Source organism: Pleurodeles waltl, chromosome 3_1, assembly GCF_031143425.1.
Source record: "Pleurodeles waltl isolate 20211129_DDA chromosome 3_1, aPleWal1.hap1.20221129, whole genome shotgun sequence".
Classification (NCBI taxonomy): Eukaryota; Metazoa; Chordata; class Amphibia; order Caudata; family Salamandridae; genus Pleurodeles; species Pleurodeles waltl.
The window spans coordinates 1,896,813,720-1,896,835,287 of NC_090440.1; the positions used below are offsets into that span (position 1 = coordinate 1,896,813,720).

The 21,568-nt window shown below is 46.4% G+C and overlaps 1 protein-coding gene across 4 annotated transcripts in view; it reads right to left on the reverse strand.

The window, feature by feature from the left end:
- The window catches only part of NBEAL1 (neurobeachin like 1), a 672,403-nt gene that overhangs the window by 461,283 nt on the left and 189,552 nt on the right, over nucleotides 1-21,568 (reverse strand). For all 4 annotated transcript variants that reach the window (XM_069226032.1, XM_069226034.1, XM_069226033.1 and 1 more), the window contains one exon: nucleotides 11,016-11,097. In XM_069226032.1, coding sequence (XP_069082133.1) covers nucleotides 11,016-11,097 — 82 coding nt within the window. The remainder of the gene's footprint in view (nucleotides 1-11,015; nucleotides 11,098-21,568) is intronic.

The window sequence follows — 21,568 nt, forward strand, 5'->3', positions numbered from 1 at the left end:
GGCGCATCAATGTAGAAGGTCTGTGGACAGTGCTGGCAGTCTTTCGGGGAGGTGAGAGTGATGATGAGGGCTCTGCTTGAAGACCATGCGGATGATGCTCCTGCCCTTGTACTGAACCCCGACTCTAATTATGCCCAACTGCTGTTTCTGGGCTTCATCTTCCCTCTGTCACTGCTGACAGTGTACACTGATACAGGACTCCCCCATTAACCGGAAAGGCACCTTTATCCTCTCATATTCTTTTCCATTGGTTACACCTTTAGCCTGCTTTTGGGTTGATGGGTGGGGGCTGCGGCCGCAGGATGTTGATGGGTGTAGAGGTTTTGGTTGACAACTTCGACATGGTATGATGACTGAGCATTTTCTACCCTTGACTTATGTTGGACTCTGGAATCATCATCAACTACGAGATTGCTTCTTTATCCTTTTTATTATTTTTCAATGACATGTTTCTATTTCATGTTACTTAATCTATTGGTACAGATATCCTGTTTTGCACGATCTAGTGCTATTGATACCCTCTGTATATTGACTTGATTGCTCAAATCAACTACTCCTTCCACAATTTCCCTGTACGACAACACTGCTGCTGTTAGTTATTTGATTCAATAAAAATCTGTTTACAAAAAGGACTGGTACTCCTGCTTATCGTGCAGACAAGTTCAGCATTTTTGGTGGTTCTTGGCACAACCGCAGAGTAAGAAATGCAAAAAAGAAAGGGTAGCAGGCATTTTTCCATCTATGCACTCAGGATCTGAAACAACATACCTGGATCCATTAGGAATACCCCAATGCTGATCCAAATTAGGAATGAGTTGAAGACTCTTGCTGTAAAAACACTACATCATAATGTAATAACAGTCCACAAACCAGCTACCGATCCTATCACTTGTTGACTTTATCCTGGCCGTTGACCACATACAGACCTCCATTGCATTTTGGCTAGATTCATGCTATAGAAATACCACACAAATTCATACCTCTTGGAATGATGGCTCTCCCTGGCGAGCACAATTTCCCTGCTCTAGAAAACAAATTGTTAACCTTTGTAGCATCCCAGGGTACACCAGCCTCCTTCCACTATCACCTGAGGAAAATGCTCATCTCTAACCCAATTAGAGGAAGAAGTGCCTCAAAGTCACACTTAGGGAGTCCTCTGACCCAGAATGGCTATCCGAGGGTCCAGTGCCAAGCTTGTTCGCTTACTGAATGAACAGAAAGCTCAAGGAAGTGCCTACAAGATTTTCTGTGTGCCAATCTTTCAGTGTAGGTTCACATCCCAACTGCATCCCAGTGTGTGGTCCCAGCTTAATGCCCTTCATCTGCAAGATCTCTCTCTTGGACTCACAGCCATTAATTCTGTGGGCTAGCATTGTGTGGTCGGAGAATTTCTAAACGTTGTGTTTTCAAAGTCCCCATGAATAATATAATGCACAGAGAATACCATCATTATGGTGACAGCAAATTGCTGACCTTCTGTGATTTTTGTTTTATGTAATTTCTTAATAATTGTTTTACTTTTTACTCTCTATAAATATATTTTGTTAAGGTGTTATTAAAGTCTTGCTCCATTCAAAGTAACAATTCTCAAAGGACACTTCACCTTTAGAGAGACTGTAATGGCTTTGTTACAATGTACAATCTAGTCTCAAACTTTAAACCACTTCCCACAAGCATGGCCTTGAGTTCTTGATCAAGCTACCGTGGAGGGACAAGAAGGCTTAGGAGGCCCATTTTCTGTCTCAGATCAAGTACTCCACATTCTGGTTAAGAGGAAGCATATTTAGTCACACTCGATGCTAAGAAGAGGTCTCTAAATTTAGGGATCCAAAATATAAACGTTCTGGGACAATAAAGCCTACCACTCAACCTCTTGACTTTTAAAATGGTACTGAAATACTCTAAAAGGAATCCAGGATGAAACCGTTGCCTCTAGCAATAGTCAGAGATCATGCCAGACAACACTGGGAGTTGCTTTTGCCCTGCTATGATCAAGAGATGGTCTGAGGTGTGACTTCAGCCTTTAGGAAGTAAAGAGATTGCAAGGGGGAATGGAAAGGAGGAAGTTATGCAGTGGTGTCCCATCGAAGAACAAAGTCTACAGATATCTTAACCTGTTCTGTGCCTTGGACGAGATGATCTCGTCCAAGGCTACAGTTCCCCTGTGCCTTGGACGAGATCATATAGTCCATGGCACAGGGGAACTTGGGGGAGCGCTAGCGCGCCCCACGTGCACCCCCCTCCTCCCCAAGCCGGGGATGGAAGGGGAAGACCCCCCGACCCACCCCCCCCTGTGACGTCAGCGCGCAAGACGTCACAGGGGCCTCCCCCATCACGCTGGAAGCAGAGCTTCCAGCGCGATTGAAAGAGAAATGCTAAGCATTTCTCTTTCAATCACGTGGGGGAGGCCCAGAGGGGCTTCAAAGGGAAGGAAATGTATTTCCTTCCCTTTGAAGTCTCTCCGAGGGTTTCAATCCGGCTTTTGAAACCCCACTAGACACCAGGGATTTTCTTTTTTTTTACTGACACTGACAAAAGGGAGCGACCCCTTGGGTAAGGGTCGCCCCCAGGGGGGGCAGAAACCTCTAGGCACCAGGGATAATTTTTTATTTATTTTTTATGTTTTTTTTTTTTTTTAGGTGGGGGGCGACCCCTTAGGCAAGGGTCGCTCCCCTTGGGGGAAAATTATATTTAGGCCATTTCTGCCCCCCTTGGGGGCAGATTGGCCTATTTTGATGAGGCCAATCTGCCCCCAAGGGGGGTAGAAACCACTAGACACCAGGGAGTTTTTTCTTTGCATGAATTTCACGCAAGGGGAGCGACCCCTTAGGCAAGGGTCGCTCCCTGGGGGGGGGGCAATTTATTTTAGGCCATTTATGCCCCCCCTCTAGGTGCCAGGGCAAATTTTATTTTTGTGTTTTCTTTATTTTTTTTGTGATGGGGAGCGACCCATCAGGCAAGGGTCGCTCCCCTGGGGGGTAAATTGTATTTAGACCACTAGGCACCGGGGATTTGTTTTTTGGCGCCAATGTCACGCAGGGGGAGCGACCCCGTAGGCAAGGGTCACTCCCGGGAGGGGGGGTGGGGGCAAATTTATTTTAGGCCGATCTGCCCCCAGGGGGGGCAGAACCCTCTAGGCGCCACGGCAATTTTTTTTTTGTGTTTTTTTTTTGTTGTTTGTTTTTTTAGAGATGGGTAGCGACCCATCAGGCAAGGGTCGCTGCCCTGGGGGGCAAATTGTATTTAGGCCATTTCTGCCCCCCTTGGGGGCAGATTGGACGATTTTAGGTCAATCTGCCCCCAAGGGGGCAGAAACCACTAGGCACCTGGGATTTGTTTTTTGGCGCCAATGTCACGCAGGGGGAGCGACCCCGTAGGCAAGGGTCGCTCCCGGGGGGGGGGCTGTTTGGGGGGGGGGAAATTTATTTTAGGCCATTTCTGCCCCCCCTGGGGGCAGATCAGCCTATTATTAGGCCGATCTGCCCCCAGGGGAGGCAGAAACCTCTAGGTGCCAGGGGACATTTATTTTTGTGTTTTTTTTTTTTGTTTGTTTGTTTATTTAGAGATGGGGAGCGACCCATCAGGCAAGGGTCGCTCCCCTGGGGGCCAAATTGTATTTAGGCCATTTCTGCCCCCCTTGGGGGCAGATTGGCTGATTTTAGATCAATCTGCCCCCAAGGGGGCAGAAACCACTAGGCACCGGGGATTTGTTTTTTGGCGCCAATGTCACGCAGGGGGAGCGACCCAGTAGGCAAGGGTCGCTCCCGGGGAGGGGGGTGGGTCTGGGGGGTCAAATTTATTTTAGGCCATTTCTGCCCCCGGGGGGGGGGGGGGGGGGCAGAAACCTCTAGGCGCCATGGGACATTTTTTTTGTGTGTTGTTTTTTGTTTTTTTTGTTTTTTAGAGATGGGTAGCGACCAATCAGGCAAGGGTCGCTGCCCTGGGGGGCAAATTGTATTTAGGCCATTTCTGCCCCCCATGGGGGCAGGTTGGCCGATTTTAGGTCAATCTGCCCCCAAGGGGGCAGAAACCACTAGGCACCTGGGATTTGTTTTTTGGCGCCAATGTCACGCAGGGGGAGCGACCCCCCCCCCCCCAAATTAATTTTAGGGCATTATTTTCCGGGGCCGGCTGAGCTAGAGGCCAAACTCCACAGGTAGGCACGTTGCAAAAAACACCTCTGATTTCTGTGAAAAAATATGTTGTGTCCACGTTGTGTTTTGGGCCATTTCCTTTCGTGGGCGCTAGGCCTACCCACAGAAGTGAGGTACCATTTTTATCGAGAGACTTAGGGGAACGCTGGGTGGAAGGAAATTTGTGGCTCCTCTCAGATTCCAGAACTTTCTGCCACAGAAATGTGAGGAACATGTGTTTTTTTAGCCAAATTTTGAGGTTTGCAAAGGATTCTGGGTAACAGAACCTGGTCCGAGCCCCGCAAGTCACCCCTCCTTGGATTCCACTAGCTCTCTAGTTTTCAGAAATGCACAGGTTTGGTAGATTTCCCTAGGTGCTGGCTGAGCTAGAGGCCAAAATCTACAGGTAGGCACTTCGCAAAAAACACCTCCTGTTTTCTTTCAAAAATTTGGATGTGTCCACGTTGCGCTTTGGGGCGTTTCCTGTCGCTGGCGCTAGGCCTACCCACACAAGTGAGGTATCATTTTTATCGGGAGACTTGGGGGAAACGCTGGGTGGAAGGAAATTTGTGGCTCCTCTCAGATTCCAGAACTTTCTGCCACAGAAATGTGGGGAACGTGTTTTTTTAGCCAAATTTTGAGGTTTGCAAAGGATTCTGGGTAACAGAACCTGGTCCGATCCCCACAAGTCACCCCATCTTGGATTCCCCTAGGTCTCTAGTTTTAAAAAATGCACAGGGTTGGTAGGTTTCCCTAGGTGCCGGCTGAGCTACAGGCCAAAATCAACAGGTAGGCACTGTTTTCTTTCAAAAATTGGGATGTGTCCACGTTGCGCTTTGGGGCGTTTCCTGTCGTGGGCGCTAGGCCTACCCACGCAAGTGAGGTATCATTTTTATCGGGAGACTTGGGGGAACACTGGGTGGAAGGAAATTTGTGGCTCCTCTCAGATTCCAGAACTTTCTGCCACAGAAATGTGAGGAACATGTGTTTTTTTAGCCAAATTTTGAGGTTTGCAAAGGATTCTGGGTAACAGAACCTGGTCCGAGCCCCACAAGTCACCCCATCTTGGATTCCCCTAGGTCTCTAGTTTTAAAAAATGCACAGGGTTGGTAGGTTTCCCTAGGTGCCGGTTGAGCTACAGGCCAAAATCCACAGGTAGGCACTGTTTTCTTTCAAAAATTTGGATGTGTCCACGTTGCGCTTTGGGGCGTTTCCTGTCGCGGGCGCTAGGCCTACCCACGCAAGTGAGGTATAATTTTTATCGGGAGACTTGGGGGAACGCTGGGTGGAAGGAAATTTGTGGCTCCTCTCAGATTCCAGAACTTTCTGCCACAGAAATGTGAGGAACATGTGTTTTTTTAGCCAAATTTTGAGGTTTGCAAAGGGTTCTGGGTAACAGAACCTGGTCCGAGCCCCGCAAGTCACCCCTCCTTGGATTCCCCTAGGTCTCTAGTTTTCAGAAATGCACAGGTTTGGTAGGTTTCCCTAGGTGCTGGCTGAGCTAGAGGCCAAAATCTACAAGTAGGCACTTCGCAAAAAACACCTCCTGTTTTCTTTAAAAAATTTGGATGTGTCCACGTTGCGCTTTGGGGCGTTTCCTGTCGCGGGCGCTAGGCCTACCCACACAAGTGAGGTATCATTTTTATCGGGAGACTTGGGGGAACGCTGGGTGGAAGGAAATTTGTGGCTCCTCTCAGATTCCAGAACTTTCTGCCACAGAAATGTGGGGAACGTGTTTTTTTAGCCAAATTTTGAGGTTTGCAAAGGATTCTGGGTAACAGAACCTGGTCCGATCCCCACAAGTCACCCCATCTTGGATTCCCCTAGGTCTCTAGTTTTAAAAAATGCACAGGGTTGGTAGGTTTCCCTAGGTGCCGGCTGAGCTACAGGCCAAAATCAACAGGTAGGCACTGTTTTCTTTCAAAAATTGGGATGTGTCCACGTTGCGCTTTGGGGCGTTTCCTGTCGTGGGCGCTAGGCCTACCCACGCAAGTGAGGTATCATTTTTATCGGGAGACTTGGGGGAACACTGGGTGGAAGGAAATTTGTGGCTCCTCTCAGATTCCAGAACTTTCTGCCACAGAAATGTGAGGAACATGTGTTTTTTTAGCCAAATTTTGAGGTTTGCAAAGGATTCTGGGTAACAGAACCTGGTCCGAGCCCCACAAGTCACCCCATCTTGGATTCCCCTAGGTCTCTAGTTTTAAAAAATGCACAGGGTTGGTAGGTTTCCCTAGGTGCCGGTTGAGCTACAGGCCAAAATCCACAGGTAGGCACTGTTTTCTTTCAAAAATTTGGATGTGTCCACGTTGCGCTTTGGGGCGTTTCCTGTCGCGGGCGCTAGGCCTACCCACGCAAGTGAGGTATAATTTTTATCGGGAGACTTGGGGGAACGCTGGGTGGAAGGAAATTTGTGGCTCCTCTCAGATTCCAGAACTTTCTGCCACAGAAATGTGAGGAACATGTGTTTTTTTAGCCAAATTTTGAGGTTTGCAAAGGGTTCTGGGTAACAGAACCTGGTCCGAGCCCCGCAAGTCACCCCTCCTTGGATTCCCCTAGGTCTCTAGTTTTCAGAAATGCACAGGTTTGGTAGGTTTCCCTAGGTGCTGGCTGAGCTAGAGGCCAAAATCTACAAGTAGGCACTTCGCAAAAAACACCTCCTGTTTTCTTTAAAAAATTTGGATGTGTCCACGTTGCGCTTTGGGGCGTTTCCTGTCGCGGGCGCTAGGCCTACCCACACAAGTGAGGTATCATTTTTATCGGGAGACTAGGGGGAACGCTGGGTGGAAGGAAATTTGTGGCTCCTCTCAGATTCCAGAACTTTCTGCCACAGAAATATGAGGAACATGTGTTTTTTTAGCCAAATTTTGAGGTTTGCAAAGGATTCTGGGTAACAGAACCTGGTCCGAGCCCCGCAAGTCACCCCATCTTGGATTCCCCTAGGTCTCTAGTTTTCAGAAATGCACAGGTTTGGTAGGTTTCCCTAGGTGCCGGCTGAGCTAGAGGCCAAAATCTACAGGTAGGCACTTCGCAAAAAACACCTCTGTTTTCTTCCAAAAATTTGGATGTGTCCACGTTGCGCTTTGGGGCGTTTCCTGTCGCGGGCGCTAGGCCTACCCACACAAGTGAGGTATCATTTTTATCGGGAGACTTGGGGGAACGCTGGGTGGAAGGAAATTTGTGGCTCCTCTCAGATTCCAGAACTTTCTGCCACAGAAATGTGAGGAACATGTGTTTTTTTAGCCAAATTTTGAGGTTTGCAAAGGATTCTGGGTAACAGAACCCGGTCCGAGCCCCGCAAGTCACCCCATCTTGGATTCCCCTAGGTCTCTAGTTTTCAGAAATGCACAGGTTTGGTAGGTTTCCCTAGGTGCCGGCTGAGCTAGAGGCCAAAATCTACAGGTAGGCACTTGGCAAAAAACACCTCTGTTTTCTTCAAAAAATTTGGATGTGTCCACGTTGCGCTTTGGAGCGTTTCCTGTCGTGGGCGCTAGGCCTACCCACACAAGTGAGGTATCATTTTTATCGGGAGACTTGGGGAAACGCTGGGTGGAAGGAAATTTGTGGCTCCTCTCAGATTCCAGAACTTTCTGCCACAGAAATGTGAGGAACATGTGTTTTTTTAGCCAAATTTTGAGGTTTGCAAAGGATTCTGGGTAACAGAACCTGGTCCGAGCCCCGCAAGTCACCCCATCCTGGATTCCCCTAGGTCTCTAGTTTTCAGAAATGCACAGGTTTGGTAGGTTTGTGCCGGCTGAGCTAGAGGCCAAAATCTACAGGTAGGCACTTCGCAAAAAACACCTCTGTTTTCTTCCAAAAATTTGGATGTGTCCACGTTGCGCTTTGGGGCGTTTCCGGGCGCTAGGCCTACCCACACAAGTGAGGTATCATTTTTTATCGGGAGACTTGGGGGAACGCTGGGTGGAAGGAAATTTGTGGCTCCTCTCAGATTCCAGAACTTTTTGCCACAGAAATGTGAGGAACATGTGTTTTTTTAGCCAAATTTTGAGGTTTGCAAAGGATTCTGGGTAACAGAACCGGGTCCGAGCCCCGCAAGTCACCCCTCCTTGGATTCCCCTAGGTCTCTAGTTTTCAGAAATGCACAGGTTTGGTAGGTTTCCCTAAGTGCCGGCTGAGCTAGAGGCCAAAATCTACAGGTAGGCACTTCGCAAAAAACACCTCTGTTTTCTTCCAAAAATTTGGATGAGTCCACGTTGCGCTTTGGGGCGTTTCCTGTCGCGGGCGCTAGGCCTACCCACACAAGTGAGGTATCATTTTTATCGGGAGACTTGGGGAAACGCTGGGTGGAAGGAAATTTGTGGCTCCTCTCAGATTCCAGAACTTTCTGCCACAGAAATGTGAGGAACATGTGTTTTTTTAGCCAAATTTTGAGGTTTGCAAAGGATTCTGGGTAACAGAACCTGGTCCGAGCCCCGCAAGTCACCCCTCCTTGGATTCCCCTAGGTCTCTAGTTTTCAGAAATGCATAGGTTTGGTAGGTTGCCGGCTGAGCTAGAGGCCAAAATCTACAGGTAGGCACTTCGCAAAAAACACCTCTGTTTTCTTTAAAAAAATTGGATGTGTCCACGTTGCGCTTTGGGGTGTTTCCTGTCGCGGGCGCTAGGCCTACCCACACAAGTGAGGTATCATTTGTATCGGTAGACTTGGGGGAACATAGATTAGCAAAACAAGTGTTATTGCCCCTTGTCTTTCTCTACATTTTTTCCTTCCAAATATAGGAGAGTGTGTAGACATCTATTTGAGAAATGCCCTGTAATTCACATGCTAATATGGTCACCCCGGAATTCAGAGATGTGCAAATAACCACTGCTCCTCAACACCTTATCTTGTTCTCTTTTTGGGAATACAAAGGTTTTCTTGATAGCAATTTTTTACTCTTTATATTTCAGCAAATGAATTGCTGTATACCCGGTATAGAATGAAAACGCACTGCAGGGTGCAGCTCATTTATTGGCTCTGGGTTCCTTGGGTTCTTGATGAACCTACAAGCCCTATATATCCCCGCAACCAGAGGAGTCCAGCAGACTTAACGGTATATTGCTTTCGATAATCTGACATTGCAGGGAAAAGTTACAGAGTAAAACGTAGAGAAACATTTATGTTTTTTTCACCTCAATTTCAATATTTTTCTTTTTCAGTTGTTATTTTCTGTAGGAAACCCTTGTAGGATCTACACAATGACCCCTTGCTGAATTCAGAATTTTGTCTACTTTTCAGAAATGTTTAGGTTTCTGGGATCCATCATTGGTTTCATGCCCATTTCTGTCACTGACTGGAAGGAGGCTGAAAGCACAAAAAATTGCAAAAATGGGGTATGTCCCAGTAAAATGCCAAAATTGTGTTGAAAAATTGGGTTTTCTGATTCAAGTCTGCCTGTTCCTGAAAGCTGGGAAGCTGCTGAGTTTAGCACCGCAAACCCTTTGTTGATGCCATTTTCAGGGGAAAAACCACAAGCCTTCTTCTGCAGCCACTTTTTCCAATTTGTTTTGAAAAAAACGAAATTTTCCCTGTATTTTGGCCAATTTCTTGGCCTCCTTCAGGGGAACCCACAAAGTCTGGGTACCTCTAGAATCCCTAGGATGTTGGAAAAAAAGGACGCAAATTTGGCTTGGTTAGCTTATGTGGACAAAAATTTATGAGGGCCTAACCGCGAACTGCCCCAATTAGGCAAAAAAAGACCTGGCACAGGAGGGGGAAAAGGCCTGGCAGCGAAGGGGTTAAGCAGCGTGTGCATATACGTATGTACCGGTTTTTCTAATGCGATATCTAAATGAATAGAGCTATAAAAATGCAACTCAAACGAGAGAGTAAGTGGAGAAAAATGAGGACACTGTTGTTTACAGCAGGTCTGATGAATATAAAAAGCAGCTGTGGACATAGTTGGTCAGTTTGAGAAGCCCAAACATTTGCACAATACATACTAGATACACCATACAACACATTATGGGTGACATATATGCGAGGGAAATAGGAAGGGGCCCCATTTGAAAGCATTGCTGTTTATGGGTTAAATGCTGAAAGAGACTGTGGAGATTATGAATTTGGGCCACCAGAATGAAAGATTTAAATCAATGAGTGTTAAGAATGGAAAAACACAGGATCCTCTATAGTTTAATTACCAGTTTATAAAAAGAAGATCACAACAGAGTTTATGAAGCCCCTGCAGATTTGTATTCTAAACACAAGTCAAACTTTTCACATGAGCAGCGCTAAATTATTTGTAACTCTTGTATTTGCTACTTTTACAAACATCAAAATATTAAAAAGTGCTAGGATGTACAAACATGAGGATACATAGTGAAAGAAGCGTTTCGCAGGCCAAGTGAACAGGTGTTAATAGTGTTAATCTTGTATTTCTGTGACCTTTGGAATTACCCTGAGCAGCCTGGTCTGAATTACAGTATTTGGCTTATGTTCCCCACACACAGCTCGATTCCAAAGTTCTCCCCCTCATGACAGGAGAATAATATTTTTCATCTGGCAACAACAGTTAACTGCATGCCACAGATTCCTTTATTTAAACGGATCTCTCCAACTAATAATCATTTTATTTAACAAGTACGGTGGATAACTTTACAGTCTCACGAACTTTTTCCATTTCCCTAGAAGCGAAATTTTCCCACCATGTATATAAAGGTAATGTTTAGTAGAGATTTTTGCTACATTAAACTTTTGTATTAAGCAATCATGTATGATTTGTGATAGAGAAACACTGCTTCTCTGGTACCTGTGCTACTGACCATTCACCAATGGTCAGGCTCCTGACTTTCTCTCTCTCTCTCTCTCTCTCTCTCTCTCTCTCTCTCTCATGGTGAAGAAGCACACTTCTTACAAGGGTGATGCATGGCTCTTACTGTCTTACCTGCTGAATGTATAGGGTTGTCATGGTGATCACATGGTTGATGTAAGAACAGCTTCCAATTTCCTCCACATTGTCCAGATTTCTGTGGTAACATTAAACACATCACTGGGTTGCTGTGGCAATATTTAACCTAGTGGTACATTTCACAATCCACTAAAACAACAATCAAAGGAGTGACTCAAGAAAGCAGAGAAAATATAGATAAGTAAATGTTATTGGACTTGAAGACAAATGAAAGAAACAAATAAAAAAAGGAATGAGACATATGCTTTGAGTAATTATGGCTTCGGTCGCACTTCCAGTCTCCGTTGAAATACCATTGTTAGAAATGGGGGTTACAGTTGGCAGTCGGTTTGCAACCTGTCTAAGTAGGGACCCTCACTCTAGTCCGGATAAGAGAGATACCCAGCTCAGATAACCTCTGTTCACACCCTCGCTAGATTGGCACGAGCAGTCAGGCTTATCTCAGAAGCAATGTTTAAAGCATTTGCACGTAACACACAGTAATACAGTGAAAACTCTACAAAAGGACACCACACCAGTTTTAGAAAAATAGCTAACATTTATCTTTGTAAAACAAGACCAAAACGTGAAAAATCCAACAAACAGTAATAAAGATATACAGTTTGCAAAAAGTAACTTAAAAATACAGTTCATCGAAGTCGATAGCTGCGTCTGGGGCTATCACAGTATCCGTGAACAACACATTCAACAGTTCAGGCCAGCTACAGTGTCTGGAAGACACGCAAACAGTACCTTGGAAATGTAGGGTGTCATGACCTTCACAATGAGATTCGGAGTGTACTTCGCTGGCGTCGCAGGTGTCCGTTCCGGAGGTCGGTGCAGGAGTCGTCGGGCTTTTGAAGTCACATGCATTGCAGATCGAACTCCGAGGTGATGACAAAGTCAGTAGCAGTGGCGTGGATGGCGTTGGGGCGGAAGTACAAAGCAGGACGATGCGACGTGTGGTGCTCACAGGTAGCGGGGCAGGGAGAGGCTCAGTGAGACCAGGGCTGCGGTGTGAAGCGGGGCGGCGCGACGTGCGGTGTCTCCAGGTCACACTGAAGGCAGAGGTGTAGTCGTTGATGAAGCAGTCTCGTCGGCAGGCCCAAAGCGGCGGAGCATAGCGGGTCAGGCAGACAGAGGGTGTCTGTTGATGACACTGGAGTCAGTGGTGCTGGCGAGGGTGGACCTCAGGCCACTGTACAGGCAGCTGTTTCGGTGTCAGCGTGGAGCATCGTCGTCGGGGATGCCAAGGCTGAAGTGTGAGCAAGGCGATGCGGAGTGTGGGGCCCACAGGTCACAGTGCAACCAGCGGCTCGGTGACAGCATCATGTGGTGGCGGCGGTGAGATCAGGGTTGCGGTGCGATGTGGGGCACGGCTCCATGTGGTGTCGTCAGGTCATGGTGCAGGCAGCGGCGGCGTTGACAGCGTTGCGGTGGATTTTCTTATGTTACAGCACAAAACACCCAGTTCCCAGTGCTGTAGGCAGATGAAGCTGAAGTCTTTCATATTCCTGAGACTTCCAACAGGAGGCAAGCTCTACTTTAAGCCTTTGGAGAAACTTCACAAGCAGAATACACAGCAAGGTCCAGTTTTTGTCCTCTTTAAGGCAGAAGCAGCAACTGCAGGCCAACCCAGCAAAGCACACATAGCAAAGGAGCAGTACTCCTCATCCAGCTCCATAGCTCTTCTCCTTGGCAGATGTTCCTCTTGATCCAGAAGTGTTCTGAAAGTCTGGGTTTTTGGGTCCACTACTTTATATCCCTTTCTGCCTTTAAAGTAGGTCAACTTCAAAGGAAAGTCTCTGTAGTTGACAAGGTCCTGCCTTGCCCAGGCCTGTCCCCAGACACACACCAGGGGGTTGGAGACTGCATTGTGTGAGGACAGCCGACAGATCTTTCAGGTGTGTCAGCTCCTCCCTCCCCACTCCAGCCCAGGAGACTCGTCAGGATATGCAGGCTACACCCAGCTCCCTTTGTGTCACTGTCAAGAGGGAATTCACAACAATCCAACTGTCAGTCTGATCCAGAGGTGGAATACATAGGCAGGCAGAGTCACAGAATGATTTAAGCAGGAAAATGCCCACTTTATAAAAGTGGCATTTTCAAACTGACAATCTAAAAAACAACTTTACCAAACAGTGTATTTTGAAATTGTGAGTTCAGAAACCCTAACCTCCATATCTCTATCTGCTCCCAATGGGAAACTACACTTAAAATATATTTAAAGGCAGTCCCCATGTTAACCTATGAGAGGGACAGGCCTTGCAACAGTGAAAACCGAATTTGGCAGTACTTCAATGTCAGTCCATGTAAAACACATCCGTACATGTCCTACCTTTAACATATATTGCACCCTGCCAATGGGGCTACCTAGGGCCTAGCTTAGGGGTAGCTTACATGTAGTAAAAGGGAAGGTTTAGGCCTGGCAGGTAGAATTGGCAGTTTAAAACTGCACACACAGACACTGCAGTGGCAGGTCTGAGACATGTTCATAGGGCTACTCATGTGGGTGGCACAATCAGGCCCACTAGTAGCATGTGATTTACAGGCCCTGGGCACGCATAGTGCACTTTATTAGGGACTTATGAGTAAATCAAATATGCCTATCATGGATAAACCAATCACCAATACAATTTACATAGAGGCACTTGCACTTTCGCACTGATCAGCAGCGGTAAAGTGCGCAGAGACAAGGCAAAAAAACAGGGGAAACACACCAAAAGATGCCAGGTCTAACAACCATAATTATTGTTTTTGCAGTTATATGTTTGTGGGGATACAACCAGACAGAGGCATGCCAATCTCAGGGGATGATGGCAGATGGGCGTTTGCAGAACTGTTAATTTCTATTTAGTTTATTTAAATTGCATTAACAGATCATGCATTGGCAAAGCCAATATGCCTTGTCAAACTTGATTTTTGGACCCTTATTTTTGCAAAGATTCGCATGCAGCTTTTAAAGTACAAAAAGTAAAAATACCACTGTCTAACGGTGGCGTGTGTATGTTTACAAAAAAGTAAATAGTGACCCACTACAAAAATAAATTCAAGAAAAACAGGAAATTAAGCGAAAATTAAAGCAGAGGTTATCAACTGCTCCCACACTCCCTGTCACTGAAATGGACTACTATTTAAGGAGATGTGCACAAGCTAAATTCCATCATTTACAAGATAGTCAATAGCTGAAGTAAGCAGAACCACTGGCCAATGCTGTATGCTGTGGTGGGTGGAAAAATTGTGAATGACACATGGACAGACAAATGGATTAATAGGGTTTACAGAAAGCACTTGTAGTTATACATATACATATGCATTTTCATTATGTTTTTTTTTTTTAAACATGAGGCTGTCGAGACAGCTAAAGCTGTCTCTAGTCCAGATGTAAACATACTCCACATAAGATTTAAAACAGTTCAATTCCGTCGCAAATAGCCCAGAGCATTATCCAGGAAAAAGAGTGTGAAGAGGGCAGACATTAATCAACTTGAAAAATAATGTATTAGCATCCATATGCAGCCAGATATACACAGATATAACATATTCCACAAACAATCCAAACGATTAATGTGGGAGAAACTATCAACAAACTTCACAGTGCATCCTTTAACAAAAAAAGAAAATTAAAGAAACTAAAGGGAAAAACGTACCTAAAAAACAACATTCAGGGCTTGAATTATCTGACGACATACACGTCTATCAACTATCATTGCTCGTAAGAAAAAAATGTACCTAAAAAATTAAGGCTGTTACTCCTCCGTGGCTCTTACTGACATTTCGTAATATTCAAATACATCTTTTACACAAAGTAACGTATGCTCGGGCAAAATGGGAGTGCTCCGAAAGCCTACGTTTGTGGCACTTACAACGTTGGGATCCTGCTGTGGGGCAAAGCCATTCAGGTTGGCGGCTGTGGTGCTGCAAATTATCCATACGTGTACCCAAGAAAGGCCTGGGTTTGGCTGACCCCATGGGCCCTATTCAAACATCCTACTCTTAGGAGGGCATTTGGCAGTAGAGAGCAAAGCATAATCAAAGAGCCTTCGAGAAGTCTTCCCTCTGGTTATATGGTCACCTCCCACTGGTGGTGGAGCCCCGAGAGGCGGGGTAAGGAAGGGGCAGCATCTACAGTCTTGGAATAGAGAAGATAGGCTGATGGGCTCAGGACCGGCACACAAAGATAATTTCAGACACAGGGAAGGGTACATGTTGGCCTATGATCTGACACTGACATTCTCAAAAGAAGAGAGAAGGCCCGGTCAGAACGGACCAGGAGGTGACCCTTTTGAAGATCACCGAACCATCCTTCCTCAAGGGATTGTCTCGTCCTGGGACTGTGCACACCAGGTTGAAAGGCCTTCAGCTCTTTGTGTCGTCCTTCCCATGCCATCCTCACACCACCCCTCCACTACCTCACATAGGCCTTCCACCTCATTCCTAATCTCAGCAAACATTTCACTACAAACTGACCCACACACAAGCCTTGCAGACATTCAACAATAAGGCACCGGACGAAGGAGGCTGAGTCATAGGTACCACCATTCTGGCTAACTACACCATACCCATCCTTCTGCATAGGCAGTTCTTCAACATGGTGCAACTGTATTTATGTGTCATGCTCCAATCCTGCCTTGTTAAGGTCGGATTGTACATATCTATCATGTGGCCCAGACTATGACAAAGGGCACTCTCAATTGAGGTTGTGCTTCACACTGCAGGACTGGCAGAAAGGCACTCATGCTGTCATCCAGTTACTGTTTAAATTGTGCCAGAAGATCTCTCAGGCTAGCAGAGGTACTGTGAAGATCGTGACCCTCTATGTTCAGTCTGGGCCCCTCTGGGACTCTTCTGCTTATCCCTCCACTACCATCTCGCTTGTGTCAGCTCACCAAGTCACGAGGTCTATCTTTACCAATGTTTTTCATGTCTTCTTTCTGTAATCTCATGTTCTTGTTTCTCCTGCCTTCATCTCTTGCATTTAGATATACCACTGCCTCCCCGATGTGTTATGCTATTTAGTTCTCTCTTCGATCTCTCTCACACAATCCTTCTTTTGCCTTGTTAAACTCTGCCTCATCCCGTTTCCTCCTCTCCTGCCTGTGCTGCCCTATCCGATCTCCCACCTCTCACGCTCTGTGCTGCCCTATCCATCCTCTTTTGTCCTTTGTCACCTTCTATCCTGTGTTTAACTTCTCACCATTCTTTTCTCTGTTTGTAAAAACCTTTGCCACATTACAACTGGCTACCCTCTGGACTGGATTCTGATTCCTTCACTCGCGCTTGTATTGTCTCTTTCTGCCAATTGTGCTTGCTTACTCCATAACTCTGTTTCTATCCACTATATGCCATGTCACCCTTCTATTCCCTGTTTTCTGCATCTCTTACCTTCTGCAGTTATGTGTACCTACGTAGCTCCCTCTTATGTTTTGAGGTCTTTCTTATGGATCATGATTTCCGACCCTGGCAATCTAAGTACCAGACCTTTCCCAGGTCACATAATTGGGAAGCTCCTTATCACTTTGTCACCACTTACATTCATTTCAATGTGAGGCAGACATGCATCTCAGACTCCACCAATGAGAAAGTAAACTTTTGTATATGTGCCCCCCTTCTTTTACCACATCCTCTTGTTTTCTGTCTTGTCAGACATCACAGGGTTCGTCTGCCTATGGGCAGTGGCTGCAGCATCTTTAGCTGGAAGGTGGGAGTGTTCGACTTGCAGTGCTGCTGGGCCCTTTGCAGGCCGTCAGGCCACCCTTTCTTTGTGCTCAAACTGCGGCAGCATAGGGGGATACCAGACCACGACAGAGTTGGATGGACTGGAGGGCCTCTTGTGATTTCCTGGTTTAGCACTGAAACACACTGCTTGTCACATCAGCTGTCTAGGAGTCGTCGGCAACTATTGCCAAAAAGGGGGCCTATTTATGTCCTAAGTTATACTTAGCACTGGTCGTGAGTTAGTAATTTGGGCAGAGTTTGAAACTACTAGTAAAAAATAATGAATGGTGGAAAGAGTTTGCAGCTCTCCAATATGATTGGTCACTTTTAAGCCAGTGGGTTGGGTATATATAGGGTACCTCTTCATTTCTGCAGGGTGCTGTAACATTCTATGAATTAAATGGAGAGCAAAAGGCATGAAAAGAGAAGCACGTATCTTCCTTCTCTTCTGATGGTTATGGGAATCAGCCTAAAAGAAGCAAAGCCAGGATATCTGGTACTCCTGCTCTTATGTCAGTTTGGCAACAGCAACAGATGACTGAGGTGGCTGTGTCCATCGCACTACAGAAGAAACCCTAGGAGAAGAAATCCAAAAAATTGAAATCTGATCCTCCCCATGAACTTTCTTTGTGCTCAAATTTAGAGGGCCCTAGCACTTCGACTATGAGCAAATATAAAGAACAGGCGAGACTCCTCAGTCACGCAAACACATAAGAGAAAATCTGGGGTTTGATCCAGCACCTGCACAAGATGATCTGGAAAGCCTTTTTTCATAATATGAAAGGCAACCACAAATTGCAATGTTTATTCTTAAGAAAGTCAAGAATTTGTTTTTTAGATAATTGAAGGAGGTGGGACAGTCTATGACCTAGAAATTTCTACAGAACGCCTATAGCTTGGAGAACTCTGAGGAACTCCTTCCTCATATTGTCATTGTAGATGAGGTTGTAGCTCCCTTGATTAGCCAAACTTCAGTAAATCCAGAAGATTGTTCAGCAGTAGATTTGATTGACAGTAATATGGACAGTGGATTGAAGAAATATATTATGGCCAATAATTTGGTATTTGATTCCTGTAGCTATCCAAGAAAGCACCGGCTTTGTGTATTTGCAAATGGAGCAAGTGGCAAAATTCTTGGCAGATATAGTATCAGAAGTTTTGAAACCTGTGGCTATGTCACCAACGATAATAGTGCTGGCTAGGGAAAATTTGGGTAGAGGGACAGGAACAGTGACTTTTCAGAAAAATGTATTTTGTTAAAGATTCCCTTTGATAGTTGTAAGTTGTTCCGAGAGCAATTGAACTCTAGGATTATGTAAGGAAATGCCTCCTTGGCATGGTTGCCCCCTGACTTTTTGCCTTTGCTGATGCTATGTTTACAATTGAAAGTGTGCTGAGGCCTGCTAACCAGGCCCCAGCACCAGTGTTCTTTCCCTAACCTGTACTTTTGTATCCACAATTGGCAGACCCTGGCATCCAGATAAGTCCCTTGTAACTGGTACTTCTAGTACCAAGGGCCCTGATGCCAAGGAAGGTCTCTAAGGGCTGCAGCATGTCTTATGCCACCCTGGAGACCTCTCACTCAGCACAGACACACTGCTTGCCAGCTTGTGTGTGCTAGTGAGGACAAAACGAGTAAGTCGACATGGCACTCCCCTCAGGGTGCCATGCCAGCCTCTCACTGCCTATGCAGTATAGGTAAGACACCCCTCTAGCAGGCCTTACAGCCCTAAGGCAGGGTGCACTATACCATAGGTGAGGGTACCAGTGCATGAGCATGGTACCCCTACAGTGCCTAAACAAAACCTTAGACATTGTAAGTGCAGGGTAGCCATAAGAGTATATGGTCTGGGAGTTTGTCAAACACGAACTCCACAGCACCATAATGGCTACACTGAAAACTGGGAAGTTTGGTATCAAACTTCTCAGCACAATAAATGCACACTGATGCCAGTGTACATTTTATTGTAAAATACACCACAGAGGGCACCTTAGAGGTGCCCCCTGAAACTTAACCGACTATCTGTGTAGGCTGACTAGTTTTAGCAGCCTGCCACAAACCGAGACATGTTGCTGGCCCCATGGGGAGAGTGCCTTTGTCACTCTGAGGCCAGTAACAAAGCCTGCACTGGGTGGAGATGCTAACACCTCTCCCAGGCAGGAATTGTCACACCTGGCGGTGAGCCTCAAAGGCTCACCTCCTTTGTGCCAACCCAGCAGGACACTCCAGCTAGTGGAGTTGCCCGCCCCCTCCGGCCAAGCCCCACTTTTGGCGGCAAGGCCGGAGAAAATAATGAGAATAACAAGGAGGAGTCACTGGCCAGTCAGGACAGCCCCTAAGGTGTCCTGAGCTGAGGTGACTCTAACTTTTAGAAATCCTCCATCTTGCAGATGGAGGATTCCCCCAATAGGGTTAGGATTGTGACCCCCTCCCCTTGGGAGGAGGCACAAAGAGGGTGTACCCACCCTCAGGGCTAGTAGCCATTGGCTACTAACCCCCCAGACCTAAACACGCCCTTAAATTTAGTATTTAAGGGCTACCCTGCACCCTAGAAAATTAGATTCCTGCAACTACAAGAAGAAGGACTGCCTAGCTGAAAAACCCCTGCAGAGGAAGACCAGAAGACGACAACTGCCTTGGCTCCAGAAACTCACCGGCCTGTCTCCTGCCTTCCAAAAGATCCTGCTCCAGCGACGCCTTCCAAAGGGACCAGCGACCTCGACATCCTCTGAGGACTGCCCCTACTTCGAAAAGACAAGAAACTCCCGAGGACAGCGGACCTGCTCCAAGAAAAGCTGCAACTTTGTTTCCAGCAGCTTTAAAGAACCCTGCAAGCTCCCCGCAAAAGGCGTGAGACTTGCAACACTGCACCCGGCGACCCCGACTCGGCTGGTGGCGATCCAACACCTCAGGAGGGACCCCAGGACTACTCTAAGACTGTGAGTACAAAAACCTGTCCCCCCTGAGCCCCCACAGCGCCGCCTGCAGAGGGAATCCCGAGGCTTCCCCTGACCGCGACTCTTTGAATCCAAAGTCCCGACACCTGGGAGAGACCCTGCACCCGCAGCCCCCAGGACCTGAAGGACCGGACTTTCACTGGAGGAGTGACCCCCAGGAGTCCCTCTCCCTTGCCCAAGTGGAGGTTTCCCCGAGGAACCCCCCCCTGGCCTGCCTGCAGCGCTGAAGAGATCCCTAGATCTCCCATTGACTTCCATTACAAACCCGACGCTTGTTTCTACACTGCACCCGGCCGCCCCCGCGCTGCTGAGGGTGAAATTTCTGTGTGGGCTTGTGTCCCCCCCGGTGCCCTACAAAACCCCCCTGGTCTGCCCTCCGAAGACGCGGGTACTTACCTGCAAGCAGACCGGAACCGGGGCACCCCCTTCTCTCCATTCTAGCCTATGTGTTTTGGGCACCACTTTGAACTCTGCACCTGACCGGCCCTGAGCTGCTGGTGTGGTGACTTTGGGGTTGCTCTGAACCCCCAACGGTGGGCTACCTTGGACCAAGAACTGAACCCTGTAAGTGTCTTACTTACCTGGTAAAACTAACAAATACTTACCTCCCCTAGGAACTGTGAAAATTGCACTAAGTGTCCACTTTTAAAACAGCTATTTGTGAATAACTTGAAAAGTATACATGCAATTTTGATGATTTGAAGTTCCTAAAGTACTTACCTGCAATACCTTTCGAATGAGCTATTACATGTAGAATTTGAACCTGTGGTTCTTAAAATAAACTAAGAAAAGATATTTTTCTATATAAAAACCTATTGGCTGGATTTGTCTCTGAGTGTGTGTACCTCATTTATTGTCTATGTGTAAGTACAACAAATGCTTAACACTACTCCTTGGATAAGCCTACTGCTCGACCACACTACCACAAAATAGAGCATTAGTATTATCTATTTTTACCACTATTTTACCTCTAAGGGGAACCCTTGGACTCTGTGCATGCTATTCCTTACTTTGAAATAGCACATACAGAGCCAACTTCCTACATTGGTGGATCAGCGGTGGGGTACAAGACTTTGCATTTGCTGGACTACTCAGCCAATACCTGATCACACGACAAATTCCAAAATTGTCATTAGAAATTGATTTTTGCAATTTGAAAAGTTTTCTAAATTCTTAAAAGACCTGCTAGGGCCTTGTGTTAGATCCTGTTTAGCATTTCTTTTAGAGTTTAAAAGTTTGTAAAAGTTTGAATTAGATTCTAGAACCAGTTGTAGATTCTTAAAAAGTATTCCAACTTTTAGAAGCAAAATGTCTAGCACAGATGTGAATGTGGTGGAACTCGACACCACACCTTACCTCCATCTACAGATGAGAGAGCTAAGGTCACTCTGTAAACTAAAGAAAATAGCAATGGGCCCCAAACCTACCAAAGTACAGCTCCAGGAGCTTTTGGCAGAGTTTGAAAAGGCCAACCCCTCTGAGGATGGCAACTCAGAGGATGAAGATAGTGACTTGGAGGGAAATTCCCCCCCTCCAGTCCTACTTAGGGAGAGCAGGGCTTCTCAAGCCCTGACTCCACAAATAATAGTCAGAGATGCTGGTTCCCTCACAGGAGGGACCAACAACTCTGAAATCACTGAGGATAACTCCAGTGAAGAGGACATCCAGTTAGCCAGGATGGCCAAAAGATTGGCTTTGGAAAGACAGATCCTAGCCATAGAGAGGGAAAGACAAGAGATGGGCCTAGGACCCATCAATGGTGGCAGCAACATAAATAGGGTCAGAGATTCTCCTGACATGTTGAAAATCCCCAAAGGGATTGTAACTAAATATGAAGATGGTGATGACATCACCAAATGGTTCACAGCTTTTGA